Source organism: Bombina bombina, chromosome 2 (assembly GCF_027579735.1).
Source record: "Bombina bombina isolate aBomBom1 chromosome 2, aBomBom1.pri, whole genome shotgun sequence".
Classification (NCBI taxonomy): domain Eukaryota; kingdom Metazoa; phylum Chordata; class Amphibia; order Anura; family Bombinatoridae; genus Bombina; species Bombina bombina.
The window spans coordinates 1186572856-1186600685 of NC_069500.1; the positions used below are offsets into that span (position 1 = coordinate 1186572856).

A 27830-nucleotide genomic window follows, 5' to 3' on the forward strand; every position below is an offset into this window, starting at 1 on the left:
CGGCATATTGTGGACTGCATTTCTCAAGTACTCTGAAGGTTTACACATAGAAGTGAGAGTGCACTAATTTAAAACTGAGATATATATATATATATATATATATATATATATAGATAGATAGATAGATAGATATAGATCTAGATATATATATATACACATACACACACATATACATATACACACAGTATCCCACAAAATTGAGTACACCCCTTACATTTTTATAAATGTTATTATATATTTTCATGTGAAAACACTAAAGAAATGACACTTTGCTACAATGTAAAGTAGTGAATGTACAGCCTGTATAACAGTGTAAATTTGCTGTCCCCTCAAAATAACTCAACCCGCAGCCATTAATGTCTAAACCGTTGGCAACAAAAGTGAGTACACGCCATAGTGGAAATGTTCAAATTGGGCCCAAAGTGTCAATATTTTGTGTGGCCACCATTATTTTCCAGCACTGCCTTAACCCTCTTGGGCATGTAGTTCACCAGAGCTTCACATGTTGCCACCGAAGTCCTCTTCCACTTCTTCATGACGACATCACAGAGCTGGTGGATGTTAGAGACCTTGTATAAGGTTTGTTTCCAGGTTGTGCAGAAATATAGGAAGTCAGCTGCAGACTTAATGAGAACTGAATATGTATCACTTTGTTGAACAGGCTATTAATTAGCATAGACTGTTTGAAAAAGTGAAATAAAGTTAATGTAATTTACATAGGTGGAGATAGAGTTATAATTCACTCTATTATTGTAACTGATATCAGTATAGGAGTAAGATTCTGAAATGTAAGCAGAGTTCCAAATTACTCATACATAGAATAGCAAGCAGGTATTGAGGGGAGTAATGTGCACAGAGAGGATTAGCACAGTTCGTCCAAAAGGTAAGCTAGCAGGTTTTAACAAAGGACTTAGGTGTTAAGTTTTCCTTCACAGCGTTACCATGATGAGGGAATTACATACGAGACACAGAGTCTTTGTACTAGCCCGCTATAGAGCCGAGATTAGTAACCGCTGGTAGGAGGAGCTGAGACTCTGACTGACAGCGGCACAAGCGGCAGTGAAAACTGTAGCTCCGGTCACAGAAGAGGTAAGCAGCTGTCTCTAAATGAGAGTTTGAATTGTAGGTTAGACAACCGGTTGAGTGCAATGTCAGAGGGCTTGATAAGATGGTAAGTGAAGTCCCACAGAGAAGGCGTGTGGCTTGTAAGCAGCTGCAGGGAAAGTGCCGATTACGGCAAAACATGAAATGTGATAAAACCTTTGTGCAGCAGAGGGTATTAGGAGCTATTTGAAAGTTGCTGTGTTATAATCCTCCTGAGGTAAAAGGATAAGTAGAATCCAGGTGACAAAGGAATAAAGCTTTGTAATCCACAAGGAGAGCTTGATAGAGAACTCAGTAGCAAAGGATAGCAGGACTGCTACAAACAGCTACATGTGCAATAACTAAGCACCTGTCTGCAGTCAGGTGATGACTTAAATGCAGACAGGTAGAGACCATGTGATTGAAAGGTAACTGGAAAAAGCGGACTGGAATCCTTACATACGCCCCCCTTCAAGGAAGCTGATCCTCGGCTTGATGCTTAGGACGATCAGGGTAGCGTCTATGGAACCGAGAGAGAAGACGAGGGGCATCAATGTGTGTATAAGGCTCCCAGGTGTCGTCGTCTGGAGAGAAACCCTTCCATCGAACAAGATACTGTAGTTCACCATTCAGAATCCTGGAGTCAAGAAGGTCCTGAACTTCAAAGGAATCGGAGTCCATAGGCAAAGCTGGAGGGGGTAGGATACTAGAAGTAGGCAACAAATCGGTAGCTGGTTTTAACAAAGAGACATGGAAGGTTGGATGGATGGGTATGGTGGATGGAAGTTCCAAAGTCACAGCATTGGCGTTGACAACTCTAGTAATGAGGAACGGACCAATGTACAAGCCAGAGAGATTTTTACATGGAACAGGCATTTTGATGTTCTTTGTGGAGAGCCATACCCTATCACCAACAGCATATGTAGGAGCAGGTCTCCTACGTAAGTCGTAGTACTTCTTTTGAGAGACTTGAGAGTTTTGCAAGTTCCGTTTCAAGAATTGGAAATTCTCTGCTATGGTTTGCAGAAGGTCATCAACTGTTGGGGAATTGACTGGTTGGTTATCATGGATGTTGAAAGAGGGATGAAAAGCATAGTTAGCGAAGAATGGTGAAAGGTTAGTAGAACTGTGGTTGGAATTGTTATAAGCAAATTCTGCCAAATATAAATACTGTGCCCAGTTGTTTTGGTGATACGAGCAGTAACAGCGAAGATACTGCTCAAGCCACTGGTTTAGCCTTTCAGTTTGTCCATTGGTTTGCGGATGAAAAGCTGTGCTTAGACGATGATCTATCTGCAAATGCTGTGAAAGATGTCTCCAAAACTTAGAGGTGAACTGCGTACCTCTATCAGTTGTTATGATACTAGGTAAGCCATGATAACGAACAACGGTATTCAGGAACAACTGTGCTGTTTCACTGGATGTGGGCAGTTTATGGTATGGAATGAATATAGCCATTTTGGTAAGAATGTCCGTGACAACTAAGATGGTATTGAAGCCCGAACTACTGGGTAGTTCTACTAGGAAATCCATACCTATGTGGAACCAAGGTCTATCAGGTATTTTGATAGGTAGAAGTTGACCATAGGGTTTGTTCCTGTCCTTTTTAGAGGTAATGCAAATCGTACAGGCTTGTATATACTTTTTAATAGTTGATATCATATTAGGCCACCAATAACATCTACAAAGAAGGTTTTTGGTTCTATTTATACCTGGATGACCAAGAAGAGGAGGGTCATGGTGTTGCTTGATTAGATTCGTCCTAAGGTCTTCTGGCACGTATAACTTATTTCCATGGAAGTACAGGTTGTTTCGGAAGGTGAGTTGTCGATGAGGTATGCCGTTATCTGATTGTAGAGACCGTTGTACTTGTGATTCAAAGGTAGGTAGGATACCTAGAAATCTTTCAGCCGGAATAATAGAGGTGGTTTCTTGTGTGTTTGGTGGTCTAGGTAGGCGTCTGGAAAGTGCATCAGCCTTGCCGTTCTTAGCACCAGGTCTGTAGATGATTTGGTAATTGAACCTGCTAAAGTATAGGCTCCAACGAACTTGTCTACTAGAAAGCGTTTTATTTTTTTGGAGGTATTCTAGATTGCGATGATCCGTATAGATGAGTATGGGGTTAGTCGTGCCCTCCAACAGATGTCTCCAGTTCTCGAAAGCCCTCTTAATTGCAAGCAACTCCTTTTCACCTATGGAGTAATTCAACTCAGCAGGAGAAAGTAACTTAGAATAAAAAGCAACAGGATGTAGAGGCTCCTTTAGACTCTTCCGTTGGGACAAAACCGCTCCAAGAGCATAGTCCGAGGAATCAACTTCGAGAATGAATTGGAGGGACGGATCAGGGAACTGTAGTATAGGGGCCGAGGTGAAAGAATCCTTGAGTGAAATAAAAGCTTGAGTAGCAGCTTCATTCCAACTATAGTAGTTGCTGAACCCGAGAAAACGTTGCAAATCCTTCCTGGTACTCGGTTGAGGCCAAGATCTAACGGCATCAACCTTGCTATCTTGCATCTTGATGCCATTCGGTCCAATAGTATAACCCAGAAAATCTATTTTAGTCGTATGGAAGACACATTTCTCCAACTTAGCATAAAGCCGGTGGACTTGAAGACGGGACAGTATCCAACTAACATGTTTGATGTGTTCATCCAAGTTGTTCGAATAGATTAAAATATCATCGAGGTAGACAACTACGCAAGTATCAAGAAGGTCATGGAAGATGTCGTTCACAAAATATTGGAACGTTGCAGGAGCATTGGTGAGGCCAAAAGGCATGACGAGGTATTCGAAGAGGCCATACCGAGTTCTAAAAGCGGTAAGCCACTCGTCGCCTTCTCTAATCCTAATGAGATTATAGGCACCTCTTAAATCCAGTTTAGTGAAAATTTTGGCGTTTTGTAGCCTTTCAATAAGTTCCGGTATAAGCGGCAATGGATATCTGTTCTTGATTGTGATTTTATTCAATTCTCTGAAATCTATTATAGGCCGTAGAGAATTGTCCTTGTTCCTGACAAAGAAGAAACCAGAAGCTGCTGGAGAAACAGAAGGACGAATGAAGCCTTTCTTAATATTCTCGTCCAAGTAGGTCTTAAGGTGATCAAGTTCTGGTTGTGACAAAGGATAGAGATGCCCAAAAGGTGGTGACGTACCAGGTTTTAGATCAATGGGGCAGTCGTAGGACCGGTGAGGTGGCAGCGTTTCTGCCTCCTTTTTGCTGAATACTTCTGCAAATTTCGAATATACCTCTGGGACCTGAGTGGAATCTACGATTTGCAATAAAGGATAATGCTGGAAGCAAGTTTGTTTGCAATATGGTGATGTAAAATCAACCTTTAGGTAGCTCCAGGAGATCTGTGGTTCATGTAGGCGCAGCCAGTGTATTCCTAACACAATAGGGAAAATAGGTGAGGTGATAACATCAAAGGTGATGTATTCCTGATGTAAACCAAGAGTAGTAACAAGAATCGGGATTGTGTGGTGGATGATAGGACCAGAGGATATTTCAGAACCATCGACTACTTTAATAGAAACAGGAGACAATTTTTTAATTAGAGGTATTTTATTTTTCGCTACAAGGGAAACATCAATATAATTGACCTGTGATCCGGTGTCAATTATAGCCTCAGTCTTCATGTGCTTGTTGTCCCACTGTAATGAGAGAGGTAAGATACAATGAGCAGGTTGATCATACACAATCAGAGAAGTCAAGGAAGAATAGGACTTACTGGTTTTGTTCTTGCGTAAAGAAGTGCACTCTCTGATTGAGTGAGAAGCTGATCCACAATACATACACAATCCTCTTGTCTTTCGTCTAAATCTTTCTTCAGAAGAGAGAGGGCCTCTGAAGAAACCTATTTCCATAGCCTCAGGATTACTTGAGGTAGCAGTATGAGAAACTGGTACATGAGCAGGTAGGGTAGACTTTCTAGGACTGGAGTCAGTGTATTGGCGTTCGGATCTTCGTTCTCTCAACCTCCGGTCGATTTGCATGGAGAGTCTAATAAGTCCTTCCAGCGAATCAGGGAGCTCAGTGCGAGCCAACTCATCCTTCACCTGATCCGATAGTCCCAGGCGAAATTGATTCTTTAATGCGATGGTGTTCCACTGGCTGTCAGTAGCGTATTGTTTAAAGTCTGTTATATAAGATTCAACAGGCCTGTTCCCTTGTTTTAGTTTCCTCAGATTGGTTTCTGCTGTGAGCTGTAGATTAGAATCTGAATATAGCTCATCCAAAACTGCAAGAAATGACTCAAGTGAGGACAAAAGGGGACTATCGGTCTCAAACAGGGTATCAGCCCAGGTGCGGGGTTCCCCGCGTAGGTATGTAATCATAGTTAAGACCTTCACCCTGTCATTTGGGTAAGTATATGGTTTTAAATTGAAGGTTAAGAGACAAGCATTTCTGTATTGGCGGTATAGAGATCTATCCCCGCTAAATAAATCCGGGGGGGAAATATGCGGTTCCACAGATGACTCAGTAGTATATGATTTAGAGGGGGCTATGTCTTTAAAAGCCTTCCTTAAGCTGTTGTTTTCAGCCTTAAGTTCCCTCATACCTTGGGTGAGCTCATCTACTCTTTGAGACAGATTATACACAATGTTACGTAAGTCTGCTGGTTCCATCTTAGAAGTGGCTTAGTTATTCTATAAGGTTGGTTTCCAGGTTGTGCAGAAATATAGGAAGTCAGCTGCAGACTTAATGAGAACTGAATATGTATCATTTTGTTGAACAGGCTATTAATTAGCATAGACTGTTTGATAAAGTGAAATAAAGTTAATGTAATTTACATAGGTGGAGATAGAGTTATAATTCACTCTATTATTGTAACTGATATCAGTATAGGAGTAAGATTCTGAAATGTAAGCAGAGTTCCAAATTACTCATACATAGAATAGCAAGCAGGTATTGAGGGGAGTAATGTGCACAGAGAGGATTAGCACAGTTCGTCCAAAAGGTAAGCTAGCAGGTTTTAACAAAGGACTTAGGTGTTAAGTTTTCCTTCACAGCGTTACCATGATGAGGGAATTACATACGAGACACAGAGTCTTTGTAATAGCCCGCTATAGAGCCGAGATTAGTAACCGCTGGTAGGAGGAGCTGAGACTCTGACTGACAGCGGCACAAGCGGCAGTGAAAACTGTAGCTCCGGTCACAGAAGAGGTAAGCGGCTGTCTCTAAATGAGAGTTTGAATTGTAGGTGAGACAACCGGTTGAGTGCAATGTCAGAGGGCTTGATAAGATGGTAAGTGAAGTCCCACAGAGAAGGCGTGTGGCTTGTAAGCAGCTGCAGGGAAAGTGCCGATTACGGCAAAACATGAAATGTGATAAAACCTTTGTGCAGCAGAGGGTATTAGGAGCTATATGAAAGTCGCTGTGTTATAATTCTCCTGAGGTAAAAGGATAAGTAGAATATAGGTGACAAAGGAATAAAGCTTTGTAATCCACAAGGAGAGCTTGATAGAGAACTCAGTAGCAAAGGATAGCAGGACTGCTACAAACAGCTACATGTGCAATAACTAAGCACCTGTCTGCAGTCAGGTGATGACTTAAATGCAGACAGGTAGAGACCATGTGATTGAAAGGTAACTGGAAAAAGCGGACTGGAATCCTTACACCTTGCGTTTCCCCACCTTCTGTTTGAGGATGCCCCACAGATGCTCAATAGGGTTTAGGTCTGGATACATGCTTGGCCAGTCCATCACCTTTACCCTCAGCTTCTTTAGAAAGGCAGTGGTCGTCTTGGAGGTGTATTTGGGGTCGTTATGATGGAATACTGCCCTGCGGCCAAGTCTCCGAAGGGAGGGGGATCATGCTCTGCTTCAGTATGTTACAGTACATGTTGGCATTCATGGTTCCCTCAATGAACTGTAGCTCCCCAGTGCCGGCAGCACTCATGCAGGCCCAGACATGACACTCCCACCACCATGCTTGACTGTAGGCAAGACACACTTGTCTTTGTACTCCTCACCTGGTTGCCACCACACACGCTTGACACCATCTGAACCAAATAAGTTTATCTTGGTCTCATCGGACCACAGGACATGGTTCCAGTAATCCATGTCCTTAGTCTGCTTGTCTTCAGCAAGCTTGTTTGCAGGCTTTCTTGAGCATCATCTTTAGAAGAGGCTTCCTTCTGGGATGACAGCCATGTAGACCATTTTTTTGCAGTGTGCGGCGCATGGTCTGAGCACTGACGGGCTTAACCCTTAAACCTCTGCAGCAATGCTGGCAGCACTCTTACGTCTATTTCCAAAAGACAACCTCTGGATATGACGCTGAGCACGTGCACTCAACTTCTTTGGTCGACCATGGCGAGGCCTGTTACGAGTGGAACCTGTCCTGTGAAACCGCTGTATGGTCTTGCCCACCGTGCTGCAGCTCAGTTTCAGGGTCTTGGTAATCTTCTTATAGCATAGGCCATCTTTATGTAGAGCAACAATTCTTTTTTTCAGATCCTCAGAGAGTTCTTTGCCATGAGGTGCCATGTTGAACTTCCAGTGACCAGTATGAGAGAGTGTGAGAGCGATAACACCAAATTTAACACACCTGCTCCCCATTCACACCTCAGACCTTGTAACACTAACGAGTCACATGACACCGGGGAGGGAAAATGGCAAATTGGGTCAAATTTGGACATTTCCACTTAGGGGTGTACTCACCTTTGTTGCCAATGGTTTAGTCATTAATGGCTGTGTGTTGAGTTATTTTGAGCGGACAGCAAATTTACACTGTTATACAGGCTGTACACTCACTACTTTACATTGTAGCAAAGTGTAATTTCTTCAGTGTTGTCACATGAAAAGATATAATAAAATATTTACAAAAATGTGAGGGGTTTACGAACTTTTGTGGGATACTGTATATGTATGTCTGTGTAAAACTAGCAATATTTTGTTGTTGCTATGTTTGATGACAACATGAAGCTACTGAAATTTAATTAATATAACAATTATAACAGACTAACATGACTATACACTGCAGTCAAGAGCAGGAAGGCAACTAAAAGGTCAGATATATTCTAAAACAGGACCATTAATAGGTGATGATTGTAATAAAATAAGGAATATTTAAAATAAGGATAATTAGTATGTCAGTAGAGTCTGTTAATTAGCTCATATATGTATATTCAAAAGTTTGTTACTTGTTTAGCTTGATATGTAGCTTGGAGTTTTGAACATTTAGTAATATTTGCTGTTATATTTAGCTTCATATAGGAGCAATTCATATATACAAGCTGAGGGATTATACATATTATCTCTTGGCAGACATTTGTAGCGGACAAGCACTGTCACTACGTAGAAGAGTACTGCTAGTCCATTGTAGTTGCAGAGGGAGGGAGGGAGTGAGCTAATGGGAGCTCAATTGTTATTTTAAAAAACTTGTTAGCGGCAAAACATGGGTGATATAGGTGTCTGGTACTAGTTTATACAGACCCCAACTGGGGCTAGTGGTTAACGTAAATCTATTCGCCAGATACTTGATTAATAGTTGTGTACCGAAGCAACGCTAAAATCACCTGGTCTCTTGCTGGTTAATAACGGACCTGAGATATCGCAATACTCACTGTAAAGACACTGTTGCCGAGTCAATGACTGCTTAAATTATTAGTATAATTGACTGGTGTTACTAAAATAATGAAGCGATCATGCTATAAATATATTAAGGTGCTAAGGTATCATTAAGTATAGCGTATTATCCAGCTATCAAGAGCTGGTAACAAAAACGTCAATAATAACTCTAGTATTAGGTGACCGACACGCTCGAGTATTCTATTTTATAAAAGTGACAATTTGACAATGTAAAATAACTCTTAAACTCCATATTCATTGAGTGTCACTTATAGAATCAGTGAGAAAGTGTGCATTGGCCTTTTACCTGATATATAACAGGCTGACAAACAATAATACGCTTGCTCTTAGCACAGACGCATAGCAGGATCTGTACTGAGATACACATTCCAGCCCAATAACTCTCAACCTAATAATAGTAAATCGATACAATATATCAACATATACTACGATACAAATCTAACGTAAGATTTACTACTGAGTGGGCAATCAGTACTATTAACAGTACAAACCAGTTTAATTATTTATTTTTCTCACAAGCAGACCGGCACTTTTGTCTACAATAATAAACTTATGTGATTCATTAATACAGTCTGCCATATCCGAATCCTGAGAGGAGACAGCAACTAGTACTACTCTAATCAGGTGGTCTAATATTTGACCCCCAGTACAATATTTAGTTGCTCTTCTAGATTAACACTCAGAGAACCAGTGATAAGAGACTTATTAAGTAAATATAATAAAGTGTACACCAAACACGTTACAATACACTCCAACTGCTATGTAATTGGGATTCCATTAATCATGGTGGCAAGCTGTTATTTAAAACAGACAACACAATACTTGTGTATACTGTTCAACAAATGATAAAATAGAACAAGTAAATTTAAATCTGATTTTTATGTTATATATTTGAACTGACATTACTTAGGTCCTATATTCAGATTGCAAATTGGTAAGTGACACCATTTCCAAAGTAACCCTGACACAATGCTGAAATAGTGTATATAGTGTTACTTTAGTGTCCTCTTCAGACCTATCAGTTCTAATATCCTGCCACCCACTAGTGAATTATATTAGTACTAAATTGAATCCTAGATAATTTATCTACCAGCACCAACCTAATATCTATTAGATGAAAATCATCATCAGTTTTCTGCTAACATTTTAGTTTTAACTACACCCATTATTTTAAATATGTTTTAAATTAAGTGAATTATCTAGTTCTCCGTTCTAATTTGTCCATAAAGTCTTAGGAGTGCTAACATAGTATCCTTATTCAATTCTCTATTGAATTTAAGTTAATATAACTTTGATACTAAGCACCACACCTCAGCTATATAATATAGTTTTAGGCGAATTTTCCCTGATCCATGATGGTGATAAGACTTTAAAGATTTATCCATAGTGGTGCCATCATTTACTTCTCTCTAGTAATATTCTAAAACAGGACCATTAATAGGTGATGATTGTAATAAAATAAGGAATATTTAAAATAAGGATAATTAGTATGTCAGTTGAGTCTGTTAATTAGCTCATATATGTATATTCAAAAGTTTGTTACTTGTTTAGCTTGATATGTAGCTTGGAGTTTTGAACATTTAGTAATATTTGCTGTTATATTTAGCTTCATATAGGAGCAATTCATATATACGAGCTGAGGGATTATACATATTATCTCTTGGCAGACATTTGTAGCGGACAAGCACTGTCACTACGTAGAAGAGTACTGCTAGTCCATTGTAGTTGCAGAGGGATCTCAATGCTCATACCCTTAATTTCTATTCTCAAAAGTTCAGAGACCCAAGAGTATATACCAGCCTGACAACCTAACTGGCTCCGCCCTCCCTCCCCTTTTTTAACTCACTTTGAGCGTCTCTTGCCCGCTGATTTCCCCCTCCCTAAAACCCATGAAGCCAACCCCCGCCATGCCTCAATATTTTTCAAATAATCATTCTAATATATGCTTTCCTAGTGCAACGCGGGGATCATTTTTAATCCTCATATTATGCAAAAATATAAAACCTTTAGTCTCAGCTTAGATAGTCCAATTTCCTCGCTAACGCTTTAAAAAGGGGCTTGAAGAGTCCCTTCTATTTGCTTCTACTGCCTAGTCACCCTTATAGCTCCTCCATATCTCTAGCCAATTTGGGATTCATCACTCTGATAATAACTGTCATCATGCACTACTTTTTAAACTCCTAAATATATATTAAGTTGGCATAATCTGTATTAGTTGACTTGGCAGTATTCTTGTAATAGCACTGTATATCTTTTATTTGCTATTGCTATTGTTTTTGGATATATCTCCTTTGTTATATTTGTTTATGACTTCAATAAAAAATTAATTAAAAAAATAAATAAAAAAAAAATAAGGATAATTATGATTATTATGTAAAATATACTTTTGTCCAAATCATATGCCAACCTGCTTTAAACAGCTAATTACCGGTTAGATTTCAAAATAGTTTAAAAATTCCCATTTTCAAAAACAAAAAATAAAATATTTTGCATTCAAAATTATTGGCAGTACAAGCTATGTCTTTGGATAACCTTTCCCACATCCTATAATATAGTTAGCTTAAAGGGATAGTCTAGTCAGAATTAAACTGTCATGATTCAGATAGGGCATGCAATTTTAAACAACTTTTCAATTTACTTTTATCATCAAATTTGCATTGCTCTCTTAGTATTCTTTGTAGAAAGCTAACCTTAGATAGGTTTATATGCTAATCTCTAAGCCGTTGAACCGCCTCATATCTCAGTGCATTTTGAAAGTTTTTGACTGTTAGAAACTGCTAGTTCATGTGTGACATAGATAATATTGTGCTCACTCCTGTGGTGTTATTTAAGAGTCAGCACTGATCGACTAAAATGCATGTCGGTCATAAGCACTGAGATAAGGGGCAGTCTGCAGAGGCTTAGAAACCAGGTAATCACAGAGGTAAAAAGTGTATTAATATAACCGAGTATGTTATGCAAAACTGGGGAATAGGTAATAAAGGGATTATCTATCTTCTTAAACTATAACAATTCTGTAGTAGACTGTCCCTTTAAATTTGACCTGTGTCCCACTGTCCATTCTGTCCCTTACTACCCAAACCTTATACAAACACTGCCAAAAACCACACAAACTGCCCATACCTCACTTGATCCCTGTTTAAAGACTGCAAAATACTGCCCAGACCTCTTCCAAACACCACATAGACTACCCAACCCCTGTCTATGGACTGAAAAATATAAACTGGACTGCAAAAAACTAACCCGAACCCTGCTCATAGATTGCCAAATACCATTTTGACTACACACATATTACCCATCCCACCCATAGATTAGATTCCAAAACCACCCAAACCCCCTCACATCACCAAAATACTACCCATAGACTGCCAAACTGCCACCCACACTTTAGGCATGATTACAAAATGAGTGTTAACGCAAACATTAGGGTTATAGGTGATAGGGTTATTCTGGTCGTAGCTGCTGGATTGCAGCAAACAAATATGTGGGACTGAAGGAAAGTGCAGTTTATACAAACGCCCACTCATTAAACTGTGGAAAATAAAGGTGAAGTGATGCTCAATCCATTTTAAACATAATCTCACTTTTACAATGAGGCCCTTCGGCAAACATGAGTGTCTATGAATGCATTGTCTTTTCCCTAGATAACACTATGGATATGCATGTTGACACTAGAAAAGAGGACTCAAAAAACCAATTGTACATGTCTACTCCTGCTGATCACCCAGCCTTAGAATTGTGACACAAATTTGAATTTGCAAAAATCCTGTGCAAAATCTACAAATCATTGAAGAAAAAAATACATTCATGGGTATTGATTTGATTATTAACATAGATTCATTTATGTGATGCCATGTTTGTAATGCTATAGAATGAGTAAAATGTATCTATATGTATTGGATAATATAATACCAGGTGCCCCAGATGTTCCAAGCAGCTTCTTGTCCTGTGAGAAATCTGGCAGCTGACATATAATATCCAGGATGCTCCCGCTGTATCTTTTTGGCAGGTCCTCTGAGCTTAGCTTCATTGTTAACACAGCTGTGACTAAAGGACGGGAAACATAATTTTATAAGTTAATTTAAAAGCACAAAAGCGTTACAAAGGCTGTTACTTTCTCATTAAACAATTTATGTTACTATAAAAAAAACACCATCTGCCTTACTTGGAGGATCCAATCAGGGCTTGAGTCTGCAAACAGTAAGGCCAACCACGGTCATAATGTTAGTATGTTGTTGCAGTTGTTATGAGTTAAAGCCAATTAAGAACAGATTTGTAGCAGATCTGCAGGGTGCATTTCAAGTTCTAGATACCTGAAATGTTATCTTATATCCTTAGATGACCACAGTTTAACATACAGGTGGTGAATTCCTAATTGTACATCAGGGTAGGTTTTTATTTATTGTGAGTGGATATTATCTCATGGCACAAAATTCTTTTTTGAATCTTAGCCCATTCATCAAATGTTTTGGAACCATAAATATACTATTAACCCCAAGGTTGCCAGTGACCCAAACGCAGAAGTGATGTAACTACCTTATCTACTGTCCGACATACATGCAATATAATCCATCTTATAGAGGGCTGTGCTGCCTCAAGTGTAGAAATAAGATTTGTAATTTGGGATGAACGTCACAGAATGTGTATGCACATAAAATACAGAGAATATAAATGAATTTATAAATATAACCAAAATACTCAAACAGAATAAACTTATCTCAGGTCACAGAGATAAGTCCTGGATCAAATGTACTTTGTAAAATAGGATGAACAAAGTTCTTATATCCGTTTTACTCCTTGGTGAAATGCACAATCCAGATGCAGCACCTCTCTAACTTCACAAAAGAGCAATAGAGATCCTAGATGAATAAATCAGAGGGCCCTTTATGTGCATATAAGTAGTTACACAACCAGTGTGAACAATAGTTAAATGGTTTTATATTAATACATATGAATCTGATTTGTATGAATAGAATTCCACCTGCTTGATCCTTTGGAGGAAGCTGCCTATCCTTTGCTTAGTGAGCTGGAGCACTGTGAGTCTCCAGAGTGCTGCAACATATTGTGAGTACCCTGCACTACTATTATTCACACTGGTTGTGTAACTACTTATGCACATGAAGCGCCCTCTGATTTATTCATCTAGGATCTACAATAAAATTTGAAATGCATTTATGTGCATTTTAAATATGACTAGAATTTCCCTTCAAGGAGGAAGATAGTAAAAAATGGACATGAAGTAGGATAAGGGAAGCATGAGGCACAGGATAAGAGTAAGGAAAAGGGGAATCGAAAAGTAAAAAAGAGAAACTTTTGGTGTTGGATAAAGTCATGAACTAAAGGAGAGACAAATGAGGACAAAGGTGAGGGAACAACCCTAGATACAGGGAAAAAATAGGAAACCAAAAGGAGAGAGGAGAAAGCTAATGTTATATTTTGTTCCAAAGACACATGCACACTCTCTTGATCCTACCCTAGCGTTGCCACCCATCCCTTAAAATACAGAACACTTATAAGCTACACATGCTGCAGGGTGTACAGGGAGGAATCTGAATAGTGCTGTCCAGAAACACAATACATGTTCCTCCCTGCACACCCTGCAGCAGGTGTAACTCATAAGTGTCCAGGAAAACATGGCTGTGTTGGTAACCCTAGCCTACCCAGCAGTGGCGGTTCTATGGGTTTGCTAAGCGCACACATCGCTCTAGCCGTTGCTAGGGGCACAGGATCTCATTCCCTGCTCGTTGCCAGGGGCTGTGTCGGGTCCGGATGCATGCGGCGCTGACGTCATCGCCTCACGCTCCTTTCTCTCAGATGCCGGTCTGGATTCTTGTGGCACGAATCCTGCACCTATGTAAGTCCCTCAATAACGATCAATCACTGCCCAAGTATAGGTGTTACTTTGTGTGCTCCTGGGTGTGATAGATAGTTACTACAGTATTGCGTTAATGTGTTTGAACCCTGCCTGTCTAACTACTCTGCCTGTTATACCCCTAATTTGCTGGATTGATATACTGCTGCTGAACCCTGCCTGTCTGACTACTCTGCCTGTTTAACCCCTAATTTGCTGGATTGCTATACTTCTGCTGAACCCTGCCTGTCTGACTACTCTGCTTATTAACCCCTGTTGTTCTGGGTTGCCTCTTTGTTGCCGAACCCTGCCTGCCTGACCATTCTAGTGGTGTGCCCTTGGACTGCTCTACTGTTATCAAAATCCTGCCTGCCTGAACATTCTAGTGGTGTGCCCTTGGACTGCTTTGCAGTTGCCAACCCTGCCTGCCTGACCATTCTAGTGGTTTGTACTTGGACTGCTCTGCCGTTGCCGCTGGGGACTGTCCTGCCTGTGGTGGTGAGTGTTGCCTTCCTCATCTTACTAACTTTCTCTGCTCGGGGATATTCCCTATCACGCCGGGATAACAAGACTACTGGCCGAGTTCGGTCTGATAGAGGAGTATCCCACGAGCATTACAGTTGAGCTGCAAAGGACTCTATATATTATGTGTCCAAACTTTTTCGCCACCTTTATTAGCACCTTTTTTAAAATATTAAGTTATAGAACCGCTACTGCTGCCCAGGTATCCTCTCCTGGAAAGGAGCTAAGTTTCAACATAGGGGAAAAAAAACATAATTTATTCTTACCTGATAAATTAATTTGTTTCTTGGTAGTGAGAGTCCACGTTCCTTATTCTTGGCCACCAGGAGGACACCCTACCTGAGCTTTATATATATCCCTCCTACTTCCCTTCCTCTCCCAGTAGTATTTATAGCCGAGGAAAGAAAAAGTAAGAAAGATAGGGTAAGAGAGGTGCAAACTAGGACTGCCGCCACCTGAAATACACTGTTGGGTGGTTCATGGACTCTCACTTCCAAGAAAGAAATTAATTTATCAGGTAAGAATAAATTATGTTTTCTTTCTAATAGTAGTTAGAGTCCACGTTCCTTACTATTGGGAACCAATACTCAAGCTGTGGAGACAACCAAAAAAATAATGGGTGGGAAATAAAAAAGGTAAGGCAGACTCCTAAACGCTAGGTAACACCCCTGAAGAACCTGTCTACCAAATGCAGCCTCCGCTGAGGCAAAAACATCAAAATGATAAAACCTTGTAAAAGTGTGGAAAGGAAGACCAAGTTGTGGCCTTGCAAATATGTTCTACAGAGGCCTTATTCTGAAAAGGCCCACAATTTAGAAGAATGAGCAGTAATCCTAACAGCTCTGCGAATTACACTCTTAAACCAAAAGGACAAAGTCACTGCTGCAGCCCTTTAGCCCTTACGTTTACCGGAGATAAAATATTGAATATTGCGCGATACGCACCCTCCTTTTTTGGAACTATGAAAAGTGTTGAAAAAAAAACCCCTTTTGCCTGTTCCTTGGGCGGAACTGGAGTAATAACTCCCATGCAGCATTGATGTGAACAATATGTATGATTGCATCAAAGATGAATAAATTCACCATCTTCAAGGCCTGAATCTTGTTTTGTATCTCTACCAAAGAAAATTCCTTAGAAACTAAATCAGATAGGGAATTACACCAAAAAGATGCTGCTCCACCAACTGTGGCAGTACCCACTGCAGTTTGAAAAAGAAATCCTCCCTGCCGAAATGCCTTTCTAAGGTAACCTTCCAGTTTCCTGTCCATAGAATCTTTAAAGGATGTACTGTCCTCTAACAGAATAGTCGTCCTCTTAGCTTATGTAGATATTGTACCCTCTACCTTAGGTATGGTGCCCCATAGTTCTAAACTAGCCTCAGCAACAGGGAAGTTTCTTAAATGTTGCTGCGGGTGTAAAAGGTACTCCTAGTTTGTCCCATTCCTTTGAAATAATTTCAGTAATTAATGAAGGAACAGGAAATGTCTCAGGAGTGAGAGACCTTAGTCTGAATATGAGATTTAATTTCTGCACAGGTTTCTCTAAAGCTGGTTTTAGAATCCTGGACACCTAGGGTCCTCAGGACCTCTTTTTAAAAGAAAGGTAATTTCCTCAGGTTCTTTAACTCTGAGCACTCTCAAGCAGGTACCACACCTTCTGACGTAGTAGATAAGCCCTTCAAGTCAGAACCTGGAGACTGACTAACAGATCTAGTGCCAGAAGTGTTACTCTTTGATTCAGGAGTATAATGTTTTGTTTTGTGATTCAGAAACAGCAGTTTGCAAAGGAGTTTAAATCCCTCTGAAAAATCAGATGTCTACTTATTAGTTACTATAGGTACCTTACTAATAGGCAGAACTACTGGAGGTGCAGCAGGTGCAGTGGCATCAGGGCCCAAGTGAGGGAGTGGGCACATTAAACAGCACAGCTGCAGGCACCATGTTAGATGGTAGAGTCTAAACATGGACATTTTCTAATAAAAAAATAGAGGTGGGTGGAGCAAAGCAGTGTGTGTGTACATGCAGTGCTCTTCTAAAGCATGATGCAGAGTGAGTGAAGCATGGCACTTCTGGCTACACTGCCTACCTGTCTCTTACAGTGCAGACAGACTGATAGATCTCTCCTGCTCTGCCCTCCCTCTAACCTCCCACTCTGGAGCTGTCTGCAGTGAGTTTGACAGCATACAGGGCAGGAGTGATATAGTGTCCCAGACAATATGGAAGGAAAGGGGGCTGTGTGTGGGGGCATCTTTTCTTTTCACTTGCTTTTGGGGGGGGTTGCAGCCTGGCTGGTCTAGTAATAGGTTCCTAGTTGGCTATATTAACTCCATTGTGTAACCTCTGACTTGTGGCTGGTATCACTCACAAACTTGTTTTAACCAATTGGATGACAGAAGGATTGTACTGTAGAAGCCAAGCCAAATTTAGCTATTCATAAAAAAATTAAAAAATTCTTGTACATAAAATTAAAAATGTATGACCGGAAAAGCCCCTGGCCCAGACGGCTTCACTAACTACTACTATAAAAAATACAGTAAGATTCTAGCCCCACACATGCTGACCCTCTTTAACTCCATTTCCGGTAAAGAACCATTCCTTAGCAATTCCCTTGCTGCACACATAACACTAATCCCAAAGGAAGGTAAGGACCACTCGAGAGTCGAGAACTATAGACCGATATCACTACTGAACACCGACGTGAAGATATATGCCAAGCTGCTGGCGACCCGGTTGAACGCCTTACTCCCAAACTTAATCCACGCTGATCAAGTGGGCTTCGTTCCCACAAGGGAAGCCAAAGACAACACTGTACGAGCCCTTAATTTGATAGATTATGTTAATAATCGCGGTGTTCCGACTGTGGTAATATCCACGGATGCTGAAAAGGCGTTCGACCGGGTCAACTGGCAGTTCCTCCGGGTGGTCCTTATGAGAATGGGCCTTGGCGAGACATTTGTAGATAGGGTATTTGCAATGTACCATTGTCCGACAGCTAGAATCCGGGTAAACGGATCTTTATCAGCCCCATTTGAGATATCTAACGGAACCAGGCAGGGATGTCCGCTGTCCCCGCTCCTGTTTGCCTGTGTAATAGAAATGCTGGCACTTAAGGTTAGACACACGGTAGACATTGAGGGAGTTGAGGTTAGGGGACATCAACATAAGATGCTTCTATATGCAGATGACGTGCTCTTTTTCTTGACGAACCCTAGACAATCTATACCAGGATTATTGAAACAGCTAGATGCATTTGGAAAGATTTCAAACTTTCTTATCAACCAGAATAAATCAGAAATCCTAAACATAAACATACCAGAAGGGGATTTAATACCTATCTCACGTATATGTACATTTAAGTGGCAAAAAAGCAAATTGAAATATCTAGGGATATTTTTAACCCCAAAGATTACCCAAATATTCGAGACAAATTTCCTACCACTTCAATCATCAATAGTATCCACCCTGTCTTCCTGGCGTAGAAAACCTCTATCCTGGGTAGGCAGGATCAGTGCCATTAAGATGAGTATCCTGCCAAAAATATTATATATCATACAGACACTACCCATAGCCCTTCCACGCACTTTTCTTACGTCCCTGCAAACTAAAATATTTGAATTTATATGGAACAAACGACACGCACGGATCAATAGGAAAGACATGTATCAGACACTAGATAACGGGGGAATGGGGGTACCTGACCTCGTCGCATACTGGAAGGCTACACACTTACAGAGAATAGTGGACTGGTATACTAACTTTAACTTTAAAATCTGGGTTCGCCTCGAACATGACATAGCTGGTACATTGCACTTAGGCACAAGATGCTGGACACCATCAATTAATAGATCACCCTAGATATACGTTGCACACACAGTACAGGAGACCATGCTGATATGGGAAAAGATACTAGTAGAGCACCCCAACATCTCGTCCACCTACTCTCCCCTTACCTCTTTCATCTCTAATAAAGAATTCGCCCCTGGCCTAGTAGCAAAGATAAAAAATGACACACAACCGGACAGGGAATTGATGATGTGCCACCTGGGTACTGAAACTCAGTTGTTCCCTAGAATGGCCCTAACTGAACAAGGCTTTAATTGTTTCAGAGATTGGTATTTTTATATGCAGTGTTACAATTACCTGTCAGGACATCCGCATAAAAGGAATATGTTGAGGCCACTAACGACATTCGAGTCCTTATGCCATAAAGAATCTCCTACAAAACACACCTTATCAATGATTTATGCACTACTGAAACAAAATTCACCAGGTCACACCCCTCACTTCATCAATAGATGGGGGGAGGAATTGGGAATTCAGATATCACACATTGACGCCTCTAAGATATTTATAGCCATTAAGAGATCTGCCACATCTAGTAACCTCATTGAGTTAAACCTGAAAATTCTCCATAGATGGTATCTTACTCCATCAAGATGCCAGAAAATATTCAGAGAAGCCTCCAACCTCTGCTGGAGGTGCCATGATCAAATCGGCCATATGGCACATATCTGGTGGCTTTGCCCTAAAATAACCCCAATGTGGGATGAAATCACAAAGGAAACATCAAAGTTACTAGATAAAGCCTTACCAGTAGACCCACTCTTGTGGCTGTTTCACATAGTCCCCAAAAAATTCACCTCAGAACAAACTAAATTATTTAACATAGCAAGTAACAGCATCAAGAAACTAATAGCCAAGAACTGGAAAAGTTCTATAATCCCGACCACTGCGCTATGGGTTCAGGAGTGCAATCGCACTATACAGCTAGAGGAATACCACTACCTTAAACAACGAAGGTTAGACAAGTACATACAGATTAAGATTTTATGGGAAGAATACTTGAGGAATAAGTTTGATACCAATAGGATATAAAACACCAAAACATATGACACTAGACACTGACAGAAGAGGTGGAAACTGACCTTGAGATACTGGAGGGGGAAAACATGAGGGACAACAGGAAGCACAATGTGTTGTTTATGTTGTTTATTCGTTTAATATGTTACTATATGATTTATTGTTTATTACCTTTATCACTACATGCTTATTTGTTTACAGCATTGTATGTGTACAACCCACACAGCTGTAAAGCCATATTGAATTGTAACCCTAACAAAAGTGCATTTACGATGTATAACTTTCTTATCTGTAAAATAAAACTATTTTTGAAAAAAAAAAAAAAAAAAAAATTAAAAATGTATGTATCTGTCAGAAGAAAAAAAACATACATACTCACACGCACATACACACACACACATATATATATATATATATATATATATATATATATGTGTGTAAATAAATGTATTTATTTATAGATCTATAAATGTATATATATTTATAATTTTCTATGGTTTAGGGTCTGATCCATTTTCTCATGCAAACTATGCAAACACTGGATGTCTTGGGGGGGGGGGGGGGAAATAAATTCTTGCACCAGGGCCCCCTGTGCATTAGGTCCACCACTGACTGAAAATGAGACTGTAGAACAAATGTCAAACGTTTAACATAATTGTGCAGAAGGGCAAACGACCACCTTCTCAAACATTTATTGTTAGGAACCACCATAACCATAACCTTATTCTCATATTACAGGGTTAGCCTCACTATTTTCAGTTTGCTCCATAACAACCAAAGATATAGGAGATTTCCAAATTACAACACAACTCCTATATATTACTTGTATATATTATATCCCACACTGTATAGTAATACATTTTCCAAACATCATTCCCATATAATCCGGCTGTGCCGGTATATTAGGAGCCTTAACAGTGTGAGATCGGCTAACAGTATGTAAAAGGAAAAAAAGGTTTCAAGTGCAGCAAACACATAACTAGTATCCTACTCTCCCCAGCACCAGTGACAATAGACCCAGTCTGACTGTGCCCTGTCACCAATAAAGGATATCCTAATTATGGGGAATAATTAGGGAATACTAAGTCAGTGACGTGGTAATTGCACACAGAGGAGCACCACCCTCACCCCTGTAACCTGCATAGTTACAACTGTAGCAAGCTACCATTGGAGGAGGCTTGGTTACTTCCCCGTGACACCAGCAACCTCCTGCACACAAACTTCACTTAGAAGAAGTATAGTGTACCAGCTGTAGAATAAAAACCCTCTATTCTGGGAACTATCCACTGAGGCTAGTAAGAAATTATTTTTATAACACTTCTACTCTCCTTGAATAGGCAAAGAAATACTGAGAGAGGAAGGGAAGTAGCAGGGATATATATAAACCTCTGGTAGGGTGTCTTTGCCTCCTCCTGGTGGCCAAGTGATGTAATCCCAAGAATAAGGAATGTGGAATCTCACTACCATTAGAAAGAAATTAGTATAGAAGTACATTTTGTATTTTTTAATTGCATGCTCTGAATGAATAATTAATAATGTTTTCATTCCATAATAAAGCTTTTTGTGTTCATTCACACGTGTAACATAGTTACTATTTTACGTGTGTAATCAAACTGTAAAATAAATAGATTGTAATTTTATGTGCAACTATATGAATTTGTGCTTACCTCTCTGTATTATAAATGTACTACATGTGTTCAGAAACAGTCTGAAGACAGCATACTTGTACTATTCTTCCTGGAATCATGTAGATAAAAAGAATATCAATACAACATTCACTCTCATTTGTGTTACAAAATATGAATATTTTACGTTGAATTTCAGTGATTAAATATATATTCCAATACACATATTAAATGCAAGTGTATCAACAGCTACGTCGCAGAGTAACTGTTTAAAAACAAAAACGTATTGGTAACATTAATCAGTGCTTACATACTACACGTACATCGCTATGACTATATATTATCAACATTATTTAGTGCTCATGTTTATAATGGATTTATATACTGACTGCAATATTAAAGTAAGAATAAAATGCCACTGTGAGTTATACCCGTTTACATTATATGCGACGCTGGCTTATTTTTCCTGAACCAGTATTGACCCCTCGGTTTGCTGCAGTTACCAGAGCGACAGTTGCCTGGCAACACCTCAAGCAAGCAAGTAACCCGCTATAGTGTTGCTTGCGTATGATGTCATCACGCTGGGAGCGGCGGCGTGGTTCGTTTTCTTTACGCTATTTATAAGTGATCACGGCGGAAATGGAATGGGCCGTGCTCTGATTATGTACAGCAATCAGTATTACTGTTTATCCTTTTTATAACAAGGTGATACTTTAAAATTCAGGGGGGAAAAAGAGCGCCTTTTAGGAAGAATATTTCAGATGACACAAGAATAATTTTCTAATTTGTACACTGGTTAAAGTGTATTTCTTATGTGCATGTGTTTACATGGTTACATTTACTTTTTCCTAAAGGAATACTGAACCTGTGTTTTTTCTTGCATGATTCAGATAGATCATGCAATTTTAAGCAACTTTCTAATTTACTCCTATTATAATTTTTTTTTGTTCTCTTGGTATCGTTATTTGAAAAAGCAGGAATGTAAGCATAGGAGCCAGCCCATTTTTGGTTCATCACTCTGAATAGTGCTTCCTGATTGGTGGCTGCATTTAGCTACCAATCAACAAGCGCTACACCAGGGGCTGAACCAAAGGTGGGCCAGCTCTTAAGCTTACATTCCTGTTTTCATAAAGATACCAGGAAAATTAGAAAAATTGATATATTAGAAAGTTGCTTAAAATTGCATGCTCTATCTGAAATATGAAACAAAAAAGGGGGTTAGTATCCATTTAATGTTATGATAATGGTTGTTGGGTTATTTGGTCACATTGAAATCCTTCATAAAATGCCTAGCAATGCTATCTCATCGAAGGCCAAGTCTCCTGGTCATACGCAATATCTGCCTATTTAGCATTTGTGGCCCTGGCGTTTATATTTATTGTTGCTGTTTTGTTCATACTCTGCTTGAATTACCTTTTGAAAGGATCCCATGTTGTGGTATGAGGTTTTAAAATCTCCTGTCATAACCCTCCTTGATACGTTAAAGGGACATTAAACACTTAGAGATGGTAATATACAATGATACATTCTTATATATTAAAACATTCTGCAATATATTTTCATTATTTAATTTGCCCCTTTTTCCTGTAATTCCATTGTGAAATTGTGAGATTTTCAGTTCTTGTTAGCAATAGAAGTGCAGAACACTGGTATATTCCACACAGCCATTGGCTGCACACTCTATTGACCTATTTATAACTGTCCCTAAATGGCCACAGTAGAGAAGGTAACCTAAGTTACAACATGGACGTTCCCATTGCTTTATAGACACTAAATACTTATTTTGTCAATATTTAAACAGCTAATTAAACTTTAAAATGCATCTACATGTTATTCTCAAACTAATCTTTTCTTTGACTGCATCATTCTATCTAGCATTTATTTAGTATTTAATGTCCTTTTAAAGGAATTTTTTTCTTTCACAATTCAGATAGTGCATGTGAGTTTGAACAACTTTCCAATTTACTTCTGTTATCTAATTAGTTTTGTTCCCTTGATATCCTTTGTTGAAAAGCATACCTAGGTAGACTCAGAAGCTGCTGGTTGGTGGATGCACATATATCCCTCATGTTATTGGCTCACACAGTACATCAGCTAGTACCCAGTGGTGCATTGCTGCTCCTCAACAAAGGATACTAAGATAATTAAGCAAATTAGAGAACAGAAGTAAATTGGAACATTGTTTAAATTTGTATTCTCTATTTATATCATAAAATAAAAATTTGGGATATTATGTCCCTTCAATATTAGTCCATATTTTCGAAATAAGAATAGCTGCTGCAACAAGCATATCCAAACTATCACAGGGTAGATTAGAGTTTAGCCAAGAACATAAGGTAATCATTTTTCCACCCATACAAAAAAAATCCCCATTTACACAAATTGATGGTGAAATACATTCCACCATCAGCTCTTTAAGCATGTGCAGGCTTGAACGAGTGTGCATGGCGTATTATACATATACCCTTCTTGTGCACAGTATTAGCCATCGTTGCCATAACAACTTTCACAAGAAGCATTTTTTTCTAATATGAATTTAATGCAGAATTATTCTAATCAAAACTAAATACACTCAAATTGAAAATTACATTTTTACTGCCACATCATACATGAATTGAACTAAACCCATTACACTAGGATTACTCAAAACTTTATTTTTTATTGAGGGCTGGTCTCAAATGGCAAGACTGGCTGGTCAAAATTACATTATACTCTCATTATAATCTATTGTTTACATTTTGCTTGTTTAATATATGTTTACATATGATAAACCTTGGGAATATGGTTATTCCAAATGAAGTTTAGCATGTTCACATTAGACATGTAGGTTTGTTTGAATTGGTACTATTATTTTTGTTATGCAGTTAGCACATTAAAGGGATAGGAAATGATTAAAGGGACACTGAACCCAAATTATTTCTTTCATTATTCAGATAGAGCATGCCATTTTAAGCAACTTTCTAATTTACTCCTATTATGCAATTTTCTTCAGTCTCCTGGTATCTTTATTTGAAAAGCAAGAATGTAAGTTTAGATACAGGCCCATTTTTGGTGAACAACCTGGGTTGTTCTTGCTGATTGGTGGATAAATTCACCCACCAATAAACAAGTGCTGTCCATGGTCTGAACCAGAAAATGGCTGGCTCCTTAGCTTAGATGCTTTCTTTTTCAAATAAAGATAGCAAGAGAACGAAGAAAAATTGATAATAGGAGTAAATTAGCAAGTTGCTTAAAATTGCATGCTCTATCTGAACCACAAAAGAAAAATGTTGGGTTTAGTATCCATTTAAGATAGAGCATGTCATTTTAAGACACTTTTAAATTCACTTCTATTTTGAAATGTGCTTCTTCGTTCTCTTGGTATCCCTTGTTGAAAAATAATACACATATATCCTACACTAGTGGGAGCTAGCTGCTAATTGGTGCCTGCACACATTTGTCTCTTGTGATTGGCTAACTAGATCTGTTTATCTAGCTGCCAGTAGTGCAATGCTGTTCCTTCAGCAAATGATAACAAGAGAATGAAGCAAATTTAATAATAGAAGCACATTGGAAAGTTATTTAAAATGGTATCTTCTATCCAAATCATGAAATAAAGATTTGAGGTTTCCTGTCTGTTTAACCATATCGGTACTTTTCTACTAAGGGACTGCCACTCTGTTGATTAATACAGAATGCCAGAAGATGGCACTATAGAGTTTTGGTCCATTAATGGAAAGTACCATTATTTTCAGAAGCATAACTTCCCTCTTAGGTGCTTCTCTTTTGTTGCATTGTTTTGTATATTTAACTCAGTATGAGACAATTAACACATAGATAATAGATATTTACATTTCCTGGCCATCCTGGAAAACATAAATTATGCTTACCTGATCATTTTCTTTTCTTCTGATGGAAAGAGTCCACAGCTGCATTCATTATTTTTGGGAAATAAGAACCTGGCCACCAGGAGGAGGCAAAGACACCCCAGCCAAAGGCTTAAATACTCCTCCCACTCCCCTCATCCCCCAGTCATTCAGCCGAGGAACAAGGACCAGTAGAAGAAATATCAGGTGAAAGGTGCCAGAAGAATAAATAAGGACGCCCCACAAAAAATTCACTTGTGGGGAGCTGTGGACTCTTTCCATCAGAAGAAAATAAAATTATCAGGTAAGCATAATTTATGTTTTTCTTCTTAAATGGAAAGAGTCCACAGCTGCATTCATTACTTTTGGGAAAACAATACCCAAGCTATAGAGGACACTGAATGCCAAGACGGGAGGGTACAATAGGCGGCCCATACTGAGGGCACCAGGCCTGAACCTCTACCCAACAAAAAAAAAACGCTTCGTCCGAAGCCGAGAAAAACCTTAAAAGGAAAGGCCCCAAGGACACTAACCCGCAGATAGTCCAGAAGCCAAGCTAGAGACCGCAAATCGGACTCAACTGAGCCAACAGTCCTTCAGGAGACACCGTCGCCCAACAGTCGGTCCCTTACCACACACCCTACAGTAATGAAGGGGACACCAGCCTAAACTACCAAGGGAACAAGGCAAAGGAGAACCGAAGGAAACTGAAAGGTCACCCCAATACATAGATGAAACCAATAGTGAACCCAGCTCACAAAGACCCAAATGGGCCCAAACAGAGAAAGGAGGCTACTCCTAGACCAAGCTGAACCCGGGATAAGACCGAGCATAGATACAGAAAAAAGTATTTTCTCCAACATCCTGCAAGCACTGAAAGACAACTGAAGACAGAGTCCTCAGAGCGTCTAAACCTAGAATACAAAAGTATACAACCACTAAAAAATGTGTAACAGACCCAGACGAAAAACCCTGAGTCGAGGACAAAGAGTCTGCATCATGACGACACAGAGGATACTTGCTAGGAAGTAGAAGCAGCCAATCACGAAACCAGACTGCAAACGCAACCTCCATTTACAGAGGGCACGCTCTAGGCAACCTAAGCCGCCAGACCTACACACAGGTCTCCAAAAGGGGAACACAGAACGTCAATTGAGGCCCCCGAGATGGAGAGGATACACCCAGAGCCCGAAGGAAGTGTAATCCCTCCGCCTGTAAACCTAGGGAGCTAGTTGGAAGCTAAATCTATATCCTAGCAGGCTGAGCTAACAGGATAGCTCTCAACTATGCTACCTAGATCCTGAAAAGGACAACAACTCTCGGAACCCACACCCAGCCGGACCAACTCAGCATCAGCGGATCCAACACAGGGGAACAGAAGAACCCCGAACCAGCTAAAGAACGAGTGGAAGGATGGCCACCCATCCCCATAGAGCACAGGTTCAACCCGACTCCTAAAACAGACGACAAGGCCATAGACCCAAAGGATCTAACAAAAGGGCCCAACAAAGTCTCACTTGGAGCCAGCAAGACTCCAGATGGAACATAACAATCCACAGTTCCAACCTCCTGGAGAAGCCCCAAGAAAGGGACTACACCTCCATAAGAAGTAGAATAACCCCTTAAGAAAATGGATGTAGCCGGAAGGGCAACCTCTGTCCTCAAGGCACGAAGCCACCTACACAGACATCCTGGAAAAGGACCCCCCTAAAAGTAGCTTGCCAACACAGATCCCCTGTGTAATGGATGCAGCAGAGACACTGCCAACCCAATTGCCTGCAGAGCAGAGAATCCAAGGGTTACCCCAGCAAGCTGACCTAGGGAATGCAACCCTAAGGCGCATCAAGCCCAATGAGTAATAAACACTCAGAAAAACCTTGACAACCATGACCAGGTCAGGTAGATTGAGCAAAGGACATAGCCCAAGTTCCCACTACCGTGGAACACCCAAACCAGCCCCAAGGCCCAAGATTCCAGTAATAACTCATAACAGGGCCCACAAGGAAAAACTCAGAGCGAAGCCTCAGCAACCGAAAGCCTCAAGGAGGAAACGGGTCCGGACACCCAATTGTTCAGGCAAACAGTACCCGAGAACTGAACACCCCATCTGACAAAAAAACAGACACAAGGGATATGGATGCAATATTCAGATCAATCCGGATAGCGAGAAGAACTTGTAAGTCCCGACCAAAGTCCTGCTAAAGTCCTACGCTCCAAGGAGCAAGGCGAGAAAAGTCGTATACGACCCTAGAGCCCCTAGACTTCTCAAACAGCCTCAGGACAACAAGCAAGGGATACCTCAAGGTCAAAATCCCTCAAGCAGGGCAAGTCTCCACATCACCTCCATACAAACAGAAGAATACAGGGAGAAAAGGCGCGAAGCCTTCCCAGCTCTGGGGAAACCCAACCTAAACCCAATGTCCCCACAGGGATCAACCATCTCCCGGGAACC

At 40.0% G+C, this 27830-nt stretch overlaps 1 protein-coding gene across 1 annotated transcript in view; it reads right to left on the minus strand.

Annotated features, from left to right (window-relative positions):
• LRP2BP (LRP2 binding protein) overlaps positions 1-22059 on the minus strand; it is a 78645-nt gene extending 56586 nt beyond the window's left edge. The window contains exons 1-3 of the mRNA XM_053700849.1: positions 21965-22059; positions 21576-21645; positions 12589-12723 (exon numbers count right to left, since the gene is read on the minus strand). Coding sequence (XP_053556824.1) covers positions 12589-12706 — 118 coding nt within the window. The 5' untranslated portion in view covers positions 12707-12723; positions 21576-21645; positions 21965-22059. The remainder of the gene's footprint in view (positions 1-12588; positions 12724-21575; positions 21646-21964) is intronic.
• Positions 22060-27830: the final 5771 nt, after the last annotated feature.